Below are 15,771 nucleotides of genomic sequence, written 5' to 3'. Positions count from 1 at the left end.
AAAGGATCAGCAGGGCGGAGAAGAGGAAGCTGCCATGAACAAGCCACTTCCACAACATGCTACACAAGGACACAGACACAGACACACAGATACACCCACATGTACGCTGACACGCACACACACACACACACACACACACACACACACACACACACACACACACACACACACACACACACACACACACACAAGAGTGTCTAAGCAAGGCTGGCATTGTGGGACGCTGCAACAATAAGTCCTGACAGCTCTCTCTGGCAGACCCTCGCCTGTCTGCTACTATGGCTCTGGGCACTGTGTGTGTGTGTGTGTGTGTGTGCGTGTGCGAGTGCGAGTGGGTGAGGTGACACACGTCCAGTGACAGTGATTAGAAGTGAAGTCTAGAGTCTGACTCACCTCCGCTTCAGTAGCGGACGCTCTGAGCCGACACCAAACACTAAGGGAGTCCTGCTCACTACGTCTTGTCGGGGTAACACCTTCACGCATCCATCCGTCCATTCTTCTGTGTGTGTGTCTGTGTGTGTGTGTGTGTGTGCGACCCCATATCCCTCGAGCTTCCGGAGGTTTCTGTTTCTGTTTGGTACTTGATGTCCCTTATGATTCAAAGAAAAACACAATGTTCTCTGTCTTTCCTGCGCTATATTTACGTGCTTCCAAAACAATACATCAGGTGATAATCTGATACTACCACCAATTTATATAACACAATGGTTTTTCAACTAATATCCAGCTCATAAAAGGTTTTACAAGTGATGTGAGCACTTTGTGTATCTCTCTTAGACCCCCCTCCCCTCCTCTCCTTTAACTCCAATAGCTTCGCTAAACCTTCCTTCAGACTGATATCAGCACTTCGACAAAAGCTGCGTTCACTTCAATGAAACTGATACGTTGCTGCTCTACACTCGTCCCTTTAATGGTCTCTCGTGGTTGATAGATGTCTCATGTATGTATCTTTGAATCATCAAACATGTGTTAGTCAACCAAATATATCCAAGCAAATATCCTGCTTTCTTAATATCTTTTAACCGTATACTATGAGCACAACATCTATCTGCCTTCAAATAAAAGTAAAAATGCCCAACAAAAACTATATACTACATATTTTGACATGCCAAGGATAACGTTATTGCTGCTGTAATAACCATCCAGGTTAGCCTTAAAGCTCAAGGACTGATTCATTTATTTTATTTTTTTATCACTGTGGTATTTTTGGTCTAGACTGAAGTTTCACATAGAAGGTTTCCTTACAGGTCATTTAGCAGACGCTCTTATCCAGAGCGACTTACAGGGAACTAACTATAGGGACAGAATCCCTGGAGCAATTCAGCCCTGGTGCTGAACTCACAACCATCTGGTGTTCTGTTTGGAAGGCGTACCACTAGACCACCTCCTTCACTCACTATCTCCTTCACTCACCCCCTCCTTCACTCACCCCCTCCTTCAGTCGTTTAGTTTTTCTGACCATTTTCTAAAATAAAGGAGTATGTACTGGATAGTACAATAAGAGCAAATCCCATGAGGTTTTGAAAGCCATACACAGTACTTGACTAAAACAACTTTTTGAACTGACAGAAGTCTTGTTTTTACACAAAGAAACTCATTTTAATGTATTGTGTGCTGATTCCAGGTCAGTTGAGGTCACTGCCGGGTTGGATAATGTTGTTTAGTGTTAATGTTAAGCTACGCGTGCTGGCTTCCAGTTATACCTCCTGTAATTTGATTTTATCTTTTACAGTCGTCTTTGTGTGAGGTCCTGTAAAGACATTTTTACACCCCCAAGTGAAAATGCAGTTCTACTACATTTGTTTTTATAAGATGATGCTTCAGCCTGCTATTCAGCTTTCCTCGAGGCAAGCTGTAATTCTGTTTCTTAAACTCCCCCCCAAAAAAACAGTGAAGCTTTATCCAGGCAAGCAGCTTAAGAAGACTTGGAGTCCACACTGATGGCTGAGCAATTTTATGGGGTTTCTTTAAACAAAGACCTTTCCAATATAGATTATACTTTAGGACAACAGCTTGTGTTTGTCCCTTTTCTGTCCCCAGATGACAATGCCCTCATGCACAAAGCCAGCTCCATGAAGTAATGGTTTTAAAAGGAAAAGCTGTGTCATTTTAAAACTGTTGGATATTAAAGAGTTTTTACTTCCTCTGCCCTTCAGGTCAGAGATGCTAATGGCCACACACGCACCACTTAGTACACAGGGCATCCATCAGTCGCAGTCAGCAGAGGTAACACAGTCAATATTTTGGAGTTGGGGAGGGAGGAGGATTTTCCTGGGTAAGGTGATACCTCAAACACACCTGACAGAGAAGAACAAACACGATGGAGTGTTAAATGGTTTAACTAGAAGACAGCTTTAGTAGAATAACTAAATCATGTCAGAGAATATTAGGACTTTGTACAGAAGATGAAGTGTAAAGTTGTATTCACTCGCTTTCTCTCTGTTATGGCCAATTTGTCGCGTTGTTGTATCTCCACTTCGGAGTTCATACATACGTATGTGTCTTCTAAATTGGCAATAACACAATAAGTCAAAGAATTATGGCAGTTTATGTCAATCGAAACGTCACATTTGCAAGGGAACTGGCAACCAGTTAAATGACAGCTGTAAAAGGTAAGTGTGGTGATATTCTTCATTTTTCCTATTGTAAACAAATTTGATGTAAAAACCAACAAACTGATCCTACAACTAGTTTTGTGAGTGTGATGTATCTTCTTCCTCAGTGCCATAGAGCTCCATTGTTGTCCAGAAACTATTAAAAAACATGTTCCTTCATTACTAGGAACAAACACTGAAGTTTATTTTGATTCAATCCCACATAAACCGTCCTGCTGCCCCAAATACTCACTAGAGCACCAAATGTGGATTATTCCGCTGCTGAAAATAGTCCCCAAACCGCAAACAAATATCTTGGATCATCTAAATATGTTATGATATTTGGCCTGTTTGGATGGATCCATCTAGAACTAATCCTCACAGTCTCACAGTTTGGGAGTTATGAGCTAAATTGTAAAGCATGCTTTATAAATGTCCATATTGTGGCGCTATTTACACTAAAAAACGATACATTTGTCCATGCCAGAACTCTCCTCTTACTTTCATTGAAGAAACATGGTTTTCCTGCAAACTACCAGACAAATGGGACCGAGTATCCTTGTCCCAGTGACAAACAGACCGGACAGTGGGACCGAGCGAGACACTCTGCTATCAAAGCATGTGGAGAGCCAATAGATAAGCTTCAGTGCTCGTGCTGATAAACGTTTTTAAAAAGACAATGTGTGCTGGGACAGACTCCAGCACCCTCGTAACCTTGGAGAGAGTAAGTGGGCTAAGACGTTTAATTAACGAATGTGTGAGGACAGTTTTGGTTGCTGAACCCTGTGACTGAGCCAAAGCTGTGCTCTCCTTTACATGTGTACATCGCACCGTGTCAATTTAGATGTATAAACCCTCTGTTGAGCCGAAATCACATATTGCTGCCGCGACAAAGAAGAGTGTTGCATCCAAAGTCATTGAGAATCATGCAATGTATGTAATGAAATTAAGTAAAGAATCAGAGCAGAATGCAACCTCTCGACTTCCATTATTATAAAGCAACACGGACAAGTTGCGACGGTAAACAGGAGCTGTGTGCACTGTACTGACGTCACTGAAATTCAAGCAGTTACTTCTGAGTGCCATTTAGAAAATTGTGAAATTGCCCTGTGCAGCTCTTAGTTACTTTTCCAACTGCTTGTCACGTCTTTACTAAACATTCATGTGGCAAGCTTCAGGCTTGGAACTTGGAGCGGGGACATGGCCACAGAGCCATTGTGATGTAAATCTAGAGGGGAATACGGGAAACGAGACACTCAGAAAAAGACAAGCCTGAAGGAAGCACCACCTTCTTTTTCCATTACTGGCCTGAATCGATTTGTCTAAAAATAAAACCTGCAGGATTTCGCTACGATCACGTTGCATTCACAGATGACCACACAGGCCAAGTGTCACATCAGATGCCACTTGCATTTTCCAACCTGTGTTTATTTATGTGGAAATGGAGCCGCTGCCTGTGAGTCTGCTCTTTACTCGTTTCGGATTCCTGCCAACTGAAACGCAGAAGCCAAAACAAGACTACACTTACAGGCTAGTGGATAAGATTACATCTCAGATGGCACAAACATTGATAAACAAACGTCTGTGTAATGTATAGATTTCATTCATTAATATCCTTGTAATATTGATATTTAATGACAGTAAATCTGTACATCTGATTGTCATGAAGCAACTTTTGAAAGAGCAACAATGGTTTTCATATTGACGTGTCATTGAATCTTTTTGTCTAATGCACCACTCAGCACTAACAGCATGTAGATTGTGGTCGAGCAGCTAACCCTTAGTCGCAATATTACTGCTCATCGGTCCATCTAATGCTGTATAATGACCATGCTGAGGCAGAAAATGAAGGGCTTTGGGATTTAAACGTGAACAAAATATTTATGATTTCTATTCAGAGGTGACGGGGTCGCTCACACAAACCTCTACAGTCGATTCCGGTGTGTCCATTTGAGCCGTCCAGGGTGGATTCCCTCCCTTTCACATCTAAAGTTGGCTTTGCATCCATTAAAGAATGTGAAATGAATTGTATTGATTTTTCTACGGTCGTTCGGGAGTAGCACAACAAACTGTAAACACAACACTGACATATTTGCACTGTACTGATATGCAGCTGTGCTTGCAACCAGTTGATTATTTAATTATCCAGCAGATGAGAAGAAACATAAGCATTCAGTTTTACATCTGAAAAGTCAAATATTCACTCCCTTTACTTACTATTTAGCTAGTAAATGCTCTACTATGTTCACAAGATAATTGCTAACTTTGTGTGCTGTTTAGTGCTGATAGAAACTCAGGAGATAATTCTCTGCACTACAAGTGACACATTTCACAATATACAGTCATACAATCAATCACTGTTAATATAAACAATATTTATTGGAGCAGCTTTACGTAGAAATGTTGCTCTGGAATATGCTTTTGACTTAATGCAGTTAAAATGATAGGATACATTACTTCTTTAGTTGAAGCATATCATTTATGAGCCTCGATTACTTAGATTAGTGTTTAGTCTGCATGTTTTGATAGTAGCAAAACACTCTAATCTAAAGTGTAGATTTAAGTGTTAAGTACTGTAAATAAAGTAATATACAAGCAAAGAGCAGAAGCCCCATGCTCTAAATGTCTGCTCGACTGTGCAGTGATAACACCTGCTATAAGACCCTCAGGGACAACAACCAGTACCACTGTACTTCCCTGTATGGAGGTCTGCACAAAGCACAACAAAGATGCTTTAATGTTGAATGATACCTTGTCTTCATGTGTTATATTATTTTTATTTTGCAGCCAACTCCTGCTGCATTTCACTACATCAGCAAAATGATTGTAAAGTAGACATGCAGCCTCAAACAACCCCCCCGCCGCTCTGCTCACAGTCAGCCCACTGGCTCGGATTTGAAGGGAGATCTGTTGGACTGAAAACAGTTGCTGGAAGGTGTTCTGCCAGACGAAAAGGCTCAGGCTTTCAGAGTCTCTGTCAACAGCACATCGTGGAAGGAGTCAGATGGCAAAATCACCTCCAACATATTTATTATCTTCAGAGAGGAGCAGCCAACCAGTCATCTCTGCTTTTTGCATTGTTTTCATTTTAAATAACACGGTACTCAGTTCTTACTTGACCCTCCTCTCGTTCCCTGCATGTAGACATTTGCTTTTAAAACCACAAACTGTAAGTCGACTTGGCAGCTGTCACGGACTCCCAATTAAAAATTTAAAAACTGCGCTTGTCGCCTATTTTTATCTCGAAAATCTTATCTGCTTTCAATTTGTGTTGCTGGATGCAGCTGGAAATTAAAACCAAACCTAAATATTTCTTGCCATGTGACATAAAAATGTCCGTTCTGTTTGCAACATGACTTTGATTTCAAGCACAAGGTCAAATGACAAAGGTCAAAGGTCATTCTGAATAATAATAATTAGCCATGTATTTCTGTTTGTTGCAGAGAGAGTGTGTATTTTCGGAGCAATGGGCCTGAAACCTGTACATCAACATGAAGCTTAGAAGCTGTAGTTTTTTTCTTCGCTGTATTGATTAATTTCCTACATTTAAAAAGAAACCCAGTTAAAACATAAAAATAAAGGGGAAATTCACTTTCTGATTGTTCATTGTCCCCCAGTTAAAGGGGTGGTGGTGTGGTTGGGACAGTTCATACAACTTCATTTAGTTAAAGATATTAAGAGAGCGGGAGATGAAAAGTACAGTATGAGGATGTGGAAATATATTTCAAAAGATGCCAGCATTAAATCACTTTAAAGTTTTATAGGCACAAATATTGCATTGCTTTCAACTTCAACTTTCAACAGCATCTCTGGTCTTCCTCTGTCGATGGAGTTTTCTCAGTTGTCATGGCGATATGTCAGTTGTATCAGTATGGAACCTCAAGTATTTAGGTCATCACAACAGAGGCAGGGGATTCCCAACACCTTCCCCAATATGACCATGTTACCACGTGGCAAACTTTGTTCGCTGAGGAAGATCAAGTTGAAAGTTGCAGAAAGAGTTAGCAAGTGAAGATGTTTTATATATATCAAACTGCGGTTTGTAAAGTCAAAACGGTACAAAATGGTTATCGATACACAGTAAAATGTGCGGTGAGTGTTCCTATGGAGTCCCAGTATTCATGTTGAATTATGTTTTGACCTATCATTAACACATCAGGCTGTGGAGTCAGGAATCTGCTGAGCCCTCTGACAGATGACACCACGCTGTACCGTGACCTAACATACCTTTAAGCTGCCTTCATCTCTTACGAGGCTAAACTGCAGTGGATGGCCCAACTGGCTTTATTAGGCAGCTTCATCTGAATTCCACTTCCCCCTCATTTGCATTCAGTAGGTAAGTCAAACATAAATTCATCCACAACGGCCTGAAAGGTGTATTTCGGTCATTTTTCCCTTTCAAACCCGAAAATCCTCTCACCTTAAGAGGACCTAAACGTGGTAAATTAAATGTGTTTTGATCGACTGTTTGGTAATGATGTCTCACAGACGTTACACCAAACAGTGTCAATTCTTTAACTTCACTGATGTGTCCAATTCTAAGAGGTTAGCCATTGAACACATATCTGTGATTTCCACCACAGCAGTCTTAAATCTTCTGGGAAGATCTCTCATACAGTGGACAGTGATTGCTAGTAATGGAACTAGCTTCTGCCAGCTGCAGAAGTCATCACCTGACCGGCTCTGATTGTGAATCGTTAAGATGGAGATGCAACTGTCAACTCTCTATGTGTCTGCCCTGCTGTCTGAGTGATGACTGCTAAACATCAGCTCTGCTGTAACTGGAGGATAATTGAGTGTAATGGCAGGCGGTGATGCTTTGGTTAAATGGCACTCCACAGGAGGGGAAACAATCCAGCCCTGAGAGACAAAACCACGATAGCGACAACTGAAATATAATACACATTCAAATGAAATGTTTTTGTTGTTGTTGATATTTGATTCACTTGCACAAAGCAAAGGGTGAGATGTGAAGGAGAGAAGAAGAAACAGAGAGAGAGCTGTTGACCCATATTTACTGTAACATTTTCTCTCCCCTCTCCTCTCTCCGTTTCCCATTGACCTCCCTCTTTTACCCCGGATCTATTATTAGCAGCAGCCTCTCTCACTCGGGCCAAATATAAGAATAGACGCTCCTCGCAAGAAACGCAGCAGGAAATATTCTGCAGTCAGTAAGTTGAAGGGACGGGGCTCTGTCACTCAGTACATCACTCTTGATCCTCGCAACACTTTAGTTCAATACGTGGATCAGATTTTAAAGACATTCTGGTCCTTTAACAGTTTTATTGAACTATAAAACAGTTTATTGATTTTTGTAAAACACTTAACAACTCCGCCTTACAGAAGATGATGGTGCTCTATCACATTCTCTCTCCATCTCCCACGTTCTTGTCTTTCACATACTGCACACTGACAATACTTGTCTTTACTCTTCCTCGCTGCTTTTTTTCTGAATATAAACCATTATTCTCCCTCTGAATGAAGTATGAACACTGTGCACTACCCTCTGCATGATTGTTTTGATTATTTATTTTAACACAGCTGAGTTGGTAAATATTTAAACCAACAAAAAAAACGTAATTGGTATTTTGTCAAGGTTTTGGGTGTGAAGAAACAATAACTGTCAGGGTAACATTTTGTTTACAGGGGCCCATAGAGGACATGTGTTGCATTCATATATGAATATTCGATATCTCAGCAAATATATTATACTCAGGATTTTAAATGCAAAAATGTGTTCTTCTGGTTATTTGCCTTCTTATTTTATGGGCATTTTGTGAACTTTCAAGGTCATTCTGACCCAGGTTCCTTTTTATATTGCCAATCTGAGACGTGTAGCATATTTTAACCTTGTGTTAAGTATATGTTTGGTAGTCAGAAATGTTATACATTTGTATTGTTTTGACTCTGAAATCCAGCACATTGATGAAGCAGTTACTTTGAGGTAAAGGGAAGTCATCTTTAAGGGTGTTTGCGTGAACAGTGTACATCGTGTTGCCCCTGTTTCAGTCTTGTCTATAAATAAAGATGAAACCATCGTCAAATATAGTTAAACAGCTAAATGTCTAGAACATAAAGTGTATGTGAAATCATCCAGATTATGGATACATACTAGTTAAAGGTGTCCTGTGGACTTTATTATAAACAAATAAAATGTATGTTTTACATTCAGCGTTTCTCACCTAAACTAATGCTGTGTATCCTTGAGCTGATGAATGCATGTCTTTCCCCATAAAACATTTGTTTAGATTTATGTTAACTAGAAATCAGTTCTTCTCTTCTGCATTTACTGGAGCATTCCTGCATATCTGTGCACATTAACGCCAGCTGTAGATCAGTGGAATAGTGTGACACCATTGGCAGGAATATGTATCATGTGTTTTCACGGGACAAACAGAACTCACAGAGAAACTGCTCCATAGTGATACTAGAGGTTTTGAAAAAAATACGGCACAGGATAGCTTGAAGTCAGATAAATGTCCTCGCCAGAGAGCTTTAGCATTGCTTGTTTGTTTAAAACAACCTGTGTTTATGATGCATGCATAGTGTGATGCTATCGTGCAGGGGTTCTCAACGGGCGGTAGCGCCCCCCCAGGGCTGGAAGCAATATTTTAGAAAGGGGGGCGTTCATGTGTTTTTGGGGGGCGTTTGTTTTATAGCAGGGGTGGGGAACCTCCCGACCAAAACAGCTTGTTTTCTGTTGGAACACTTAAGAGGGCAAATTGTTTGGCAGTTCTGAGGCTGCTGTGTTTAACACCAATTAAAGTTTGAATGTCTGACTCGTTTCTGATTGGCTGCAGTCTTTGACACCAATTAAAGTTTGAATGTCTGACTCGTTTCTGATTGGCTGCAGTCTTTGACACCGATTAAAGTTTGAATCTCAAACTTCTTACCGTTGCATTTGTTTAACACTCCTGAATAAAATGTCTTTGTTTGCTCCCTGGGTACCTGGTGTATCAGGGCAATTGAAGGTAAAAAAAAAAACAACAAAAATATTTTAATAATATAATATTTATTATTATTTAGAAATGTTATTATGTATGAATTTGAGTTGTTATAATAATATAATATAGCAGCCTAATAATAAGAAAAATAATATAAGAATTTAAATTAATATAATCAATATGTAATATAAATAATAAATACTAAGGATAATAATCATAATAATACAAACAGAATAATAATCGACATTAAAATTCAGGGGAGACAATTAGCCTACATTTTATTTGATTGGGGGGTGGTAAGGGACCTGGATAATGGATAGGGGGGCGCTGGCCCAAAAAAGGTTGAGAACCACTGATATAGTGAATACTCTAATGGGGGACGGTGGGTTCAATGGTTGGGCATACAAAGTGTTCCTATTCCATTTCCAACCAAAAGACAATGTTAGTTTGTTTTACCCATAATGCAGATTTCTTCCTAAACGTAACTATAGGAGCAGCAGATATGAAAATTATTAGATTTTTATATCTGAAACGTTCAAAGCACTGGCAGACGTGTTTTGTGTGTGCTTGATTAGTTTTTTTACTTAGATTTAGTTTTTCTTTGAAACCGAAAGTCAATAAAAACTATGTTTATATCCATGTTTTTATCCTCCTTTCTTTGATGTCCTCAGTGCCTGCGAGCCAGCGCCTCACTAGTACAGGGCTGTGTTCTCTTTCAGTTCTTCAATGCACTGGTCTCAACAATGCTGCCACTGTGTCCCCTGATCAAGGTCACACAAAATCCTTCCATAAATGCATCTCTGGCTCTTAGTGCTTAGTGTTGTGGTGTCCCTGCGCTGCAAGAGATAGCAATCAGAGTGGGACTGTGAAGTCTGTGAAGTCTTCTGCCTTTGAGTTTCTTTTCATGTTAGTTTCTGTAGGTGGCTATCGCTAATTGTGCAAACTATCCAGTTCCTAATTTTCTATTATTTCCAACAAACTGGAAAAGTAAGGAAGAGAGTGGAGACAGACTGAATCACATCATTAAATTGCAGATCCTGTAGAAGCAAAGCACGAGATGTCCAGGATTGTCAAGTTAGCAACAATCCTTTGATACGATACAATAGTCAGATGTTTTGCACCCTGCAATGTTTTTCTACTTTTCCCTCCTTGAACAACACCGCACTTTATTGCTCTGTCCCCCCTGTGTTAAGTCCTGTTTCATCAGAAAACCTGAAGCGTTGCTGCAGATTCAGTCAACCTCACTCTCACTCTCACTTCTCGCGGCGTCTGGAGAACACGCTTACAAAAATGAGAATATCCACCGGAGTGAGATAATGTCCCCGGCACACAACTAGCTTAATTTGCTTTGATCTACTTCTGACACTGCAAATAATGGAGAGGAGAGGAAGGGATGGAGAGGGAGAGAGAGAGACAGCCAGAGGAGATAAGATGAGAGGAGAAATTCAAAGGGGAACACACCCACCTATGAAACCAAAAAACATCAGAACTCATCACACCACAAGCTCCTGCTAGCAGAAAACCCTCCACTCCCTCCTCGTCTTTATTGTTCCTCACCAACGACCTCCGTCCCTCCCCTGATCCCTCTCCATCCGTCTGCCCAGCTCAATGACAATCAAAGGTCAAATGATCCTTTATTTATTGAAATCCCCCAGCAGCCTCTATTTGTTCTCATAAAGGAGTTGATGAGACTCTGATGGAGCATTTAAAAGACGGAGGGAGGTGACCGTCCTCTTGTACAATGTGTGTGTGTCTGCATACATGAGCGTGTCAAGGCAGGACGCAACAGCTGCATGCTTCACCTAATGGTAAATGGTGACACACACACACACACACACACACAGACAGAGGAGTGACCATGCTGACAGCAGGGCAGTTTGAAGTGTGTCTCTTGGGTCTTAGTGTCTATAATGAAGAGGCTTCTGTAAAAGATTTAAAGCTGTGTGTGTGTGTGTGTGTGTGTGTGTGTGTGTGTGTGTGTGTGTGTGTGTGTGTGTGTGTGTGTGTGTGTGTGTGTGTGTGTGTGTGAGAGAGAGTGAGGACATTGTCGGAAAGTGAGGACATTTTGTTCTGGTATTCACTTCTACTTCTATAATTTTAGGGTTAATGTAGAACTGAAATGTTAATTCTCACTTTTTGTATTAAGGGATATAAACTACAAGGGTACTGCCGTTATCAAGGGTAATTTTACAATTTTCAATATAGGATAGAACAGTTTTGGTACGTACAGTATATGGGCATGGTCTATAGTGGGCCGCGGTGACTGATGGATGACGGGATCTGCACTTACCGGGTGTTGTACTTGACGTTGATATACTTCTAGAGTAAGTTATATTTAAGTCATAGGAGTTAGGAATTGTTGTGGTGTATTGTCTGTGGAGTTGAGACGGGACCAGGTGACGCAGCAGAACAGACAGCTAGCTAGCTCCCCCCTGTCCCTCAAAGAGAATACACCCCTAATTATGCATAAGTGTAAGCCTTAATATAATTTAAATTGAGTTGTATAAAAATTCACCCCTCATAAGGTTGTATTAAACGGGGATTTTAGCAATTAATACCAAAACCGTTTTTTTGTACCAGACTGTAAACATCTTTATTTCTGCTATAAAGTTATTTGTACATTTTAACATGGGGTCTATGTGGATTGACTCCCTTTTGGAGCCATCATCCTCAAGTGGCCATTTAAGGAACTGCAGTGTTGGGCCATTTTTGGCTTCATTTTACAGCACTGAAGGTTGCCGCCTCTAAAAGATGCACCGCCAACTTTGGTGCTGGTGACCGGCACATCATATCTGTTTTTACCCTACAAGTGTTGATACAATTTGTTTGTTTTTTTCTCTAATAGCATTACTCATGTACGGTTAGCAAGTTAGGACATCTGTCCCTTTACAAGATCCAACAGTTGGGAGGACCCATTCTAGGTTAAATGTGTAATTTACTTTGAAAGTGGAAACTATAGCAGAGCTTGCTAACGTTTCCCACTAGACATTACTTTTCATTCATGTTATTTAAGCTCCTGGCAGCTCCTGCACTCTCCGAGCAGCATTCGTCCCAGATGGGTAAATGGCCTGCATTTATATACAGTGCTTCTATCCAAAGAGCTTTACAATTTCTCATCAATCTCATTCATACCGATGGCAGCAAGTTAACGGCATGCTGACCAAACCATTTGGAACAATTTGCGGTTCAGTGTCTTGCTCAAGGACACTTCGACATGTGGAGTGGATGGTTAACTGCCTGTGTGGAACTTAAGTAATATTACAAACTGTTTCAGTGTCCACCCACACTGATATTGCACCAATTAAAATCTAGTCTCGTCCAGCCAAGTACCAAACAAGCCAAGTGTCAATAAATAAGTGCACTCCTCAAAAGAAACATAAAGGAAATGTATGCTGATTCGTTAGCAAAAATGCCTTTTAATTTCAGTTGGTTTTAAAGGTTAGACATATGTTTAAGTTAATGCATACATACATACATACATACATACATACATACATACATACATACATACATACATACATACATACATACATACATACATACATACATACATACATACATACATACATATAGCATAGAGTTCTCTGTGTAGCTGCTGGCACCGTTGACTTTGCAGAATTGACCTGCATGAGCAGAGTGTTCAGGCATACACCTGAGATTACCGAGCCCGGTTCTGACTCATCCTGCACGAGTCATGCCCCGAGCTTCCTCTTAGTGTGTGTGTGTGTGTGTGTGTGTGTGTGTGTGTGTGTGTGTGTGTGCGCGTGCGTGTGCGCGTGTGTGTGTGTGTGTGTTTGTGAAACCCGGTGTGCACTGCCTGCGTCTTCAGTTTATTACGTCGCTGCATGACGCACAGTAGCGAGAGAGGAGAGGTGAGGAAGGAGAAGATGGAGGGGAGGATAGAAGGAAGGGGTGAGGGGGGAGATGAGGGGAGGGAAGGGGCAGACAGGAGAGGAGGGAGGAATGGGGACTTTTCTCAAACACCCAGCATGCAATGACCTTAGTTTTATGTCAAGGCGGAGGTCTCTCTCACACACACACACACACACACACACACACACACACACACACACACACACACACACACACTGCCTGCCCGGTGTCATCCATGTGGACACGAGGACGTCAAGCCGCATCTTATTCCGCTCACATCCCTGCTGCCTGTCTGTCCCGCCTCTCCCCTCTAACACACACACACACACACACACACACACACACACACACACACACACACACACACACACACACACACACACACACACACACACACACACTGAGATCTAATCCCTACAGTAAACTATACAGACACTAGACTACACACCCCCAAAAAAACTCCCTAAGCCACTGACAAGGAGAATAAATCACATTTAAAGCGCTGCAACTCCCTGCAGGATATTTCCTAAAAGTAATATTTATGCCGGTGTCTCATTGCTCCAGCTTCATCTCTTCTTCCGACCCTTTTTCTCAACATCTCCGCCCTTCAAAAAAGCACTGACACGCATTCCTCTATCTTTTATTCTATCCATCCAGCCCTCCCTCCACATGGCAGAATATAAAGCAGTGTGTGCTTACTGATCGTCCGGGATCCTATGCAGCCCATGTTGTCTTACAGAGGCTCGTACAGTTCGGGGAAAATAAAATCCATCCGTCCAGCGGGCATTTCTCCCCAGATTTCTTTCTCTTTCTCACTCTGCGCTTTCCCCTCTCCTCCTCTTCTTCTTCTCCTCCTTCTCTCTGTCTTTTCTTCTTCTTCGCTGTCCTCTTCTCCGTATGTGAGAAAGAGAGAGGGTGTGTATGTTCGTGTCATCCGCGTCGCTTCCTCTCTCTCTCTCTGCCTGCCGCCGTCACACACTCCTGTTTCCCCTCAGTCATTGTCAATGTGGCTCGATCGCTCTCTCTCTCTTTTGACTCGCACCCTCACATATTCAGACACACATGCAAAACACACACACGCACACACACACACACACACACACACACACACACACACACACACACACACACACACACACACACACAAATCAAGCTGTCAAAGGTAAATTAGATACACTCATAATCAAACATGAGCACACTGGGTTGAGTGTACAGCTGTTTGTGTGCTCACTAACAGTTTGCTTATTAATTAGATAAAACTTTATTCATACTGAGGGAATTGTGCAGTAGTTTCAATCCAAAGTGGGAAGAGTACAAATATAAAAAGTCAAATATGAAATCAGGTAAACAGTATGGATCATAAATGTATCATTCAATTTGTTAATTCAACAGGCTGCAGTTTGTGGTGCTGTTTAATTGTAGACCCACTGTCTGTCCATGTCCTCAATATGTCCATCACTTGCATTCAGCAGTTGGCTGCTAAAGTAAGTTTTTTTACTTTGGTCAAAAGCAACAGATATAAATGACAAACCCTGCTAGCACTGTAACGATGTACTAATGTAGGGTAAGGTAACCTAAAGCATGTTGGTGTTTTTTCCTGCAACCTGTAGTTGTGTAAATTTGTTCCAAAGTCTTTTCTTCAGTCAGTTTCTCTTTGTACATTAACACATCACTACACAATGTTGGCTCCTCTGTCTATCTCCAGTACCCATTTATCATATTGGCCTACATTGTGCTATGGCGCACATTATTGTGTTTTATTGTCTTTTTCGTTTTACAAAAGGTTGCAGAAACATATGAAGACTGAAATGCATATTCCATTCACTCTACCTTGTGTGCAGAATCTGTAGGCAAAGGGACGAGATGTTGGCATCGGAAAGGTTCTGCTTTCCGTTTGAAGTCTGAGTAGTATTGACCAGCCATGTTTGAGCAGGCTTTGGTTGAAAACAGTCGTGTGGAGAGCTAAAGAGGCAGAACTAATTTGCTGAAATTACATTACAGGTCATTTAGCAGACGCCCTAATCGAGAGCGACTTACACTGAACTAACTACAGGGGCACTGCCTGTCGTCTGACGATGATTCTGATTTTTATTAGCTTAAGTTAACTTGTAAACTGGCTACTTGTAGACTGGCATCAGCTGCTAATGTTTTATATCTCTGAAACATGTTATTCATGTTACGCACCTTCTGTAAATATGTTTGTGGGACCAGACACAATGTCTTCCACATCTGATCGTTTTAACCTTTAGGTTTTAATTTGCAACTGTTTGTATTGTTGGTGAGTTCGATGTTCGGTGTTCGGTGTTATTCTGAGGATCCCCTCATTATCTCAACATGTTGAAGTGTCAGCCGATGGCCTA

At 41.2% G+C, this 15,771-nt stretch overlaps 1 protein-coding gene across 8 annotated transcripts in view; it reads right to left on the bottom strand.

Moving 5' to 3' along the window:
• The window catches only part of LOC115015785 (protein FAM131B-like), a 53,821-nt gene extending 39,424 nt beyond the window's left edge, over positions 1-14,397 (bottom strand). For all 8 annotated transcript variants that reach the window (XM_029443334.1, XM_029443341.1, XM_029443337.1 and 5 more), the window contains exon 1: positions 14,111-14,397. In XM_029443334.1, coding sequence (XP_029299194.1) covers positions 14,111-14,138 — 28 coding nt within the window. In that variant the 5' untranslated portion in view covers positions 14,139-14,397. The remainder of the gene's footprint in view (positions 1-14,110) is intronic.
• Positions 14,398-15,771: the final 1,374 nt, after the last annotated feature.

This window comes from Cottoperca gobio, chromosome 11 (assembly GCF_900634415.1).
Source record: "Cottoperca gobio chromosome 11, fCotGob3.1, whole genome shotgun sequence".
In the NCBI taxonomy this organism is placed as follows: domain Eukaryota; kingdom Metazoa; phylum Chordata; class Actinopteri; order Perciformes; family Bovichtidae; genus Cottoperca; species Cottoperca gobio.
Note: the sequence above shows the minus strand (reverse complement) of the source record. Positions and strands in the feature narration are given on the sequence as shown.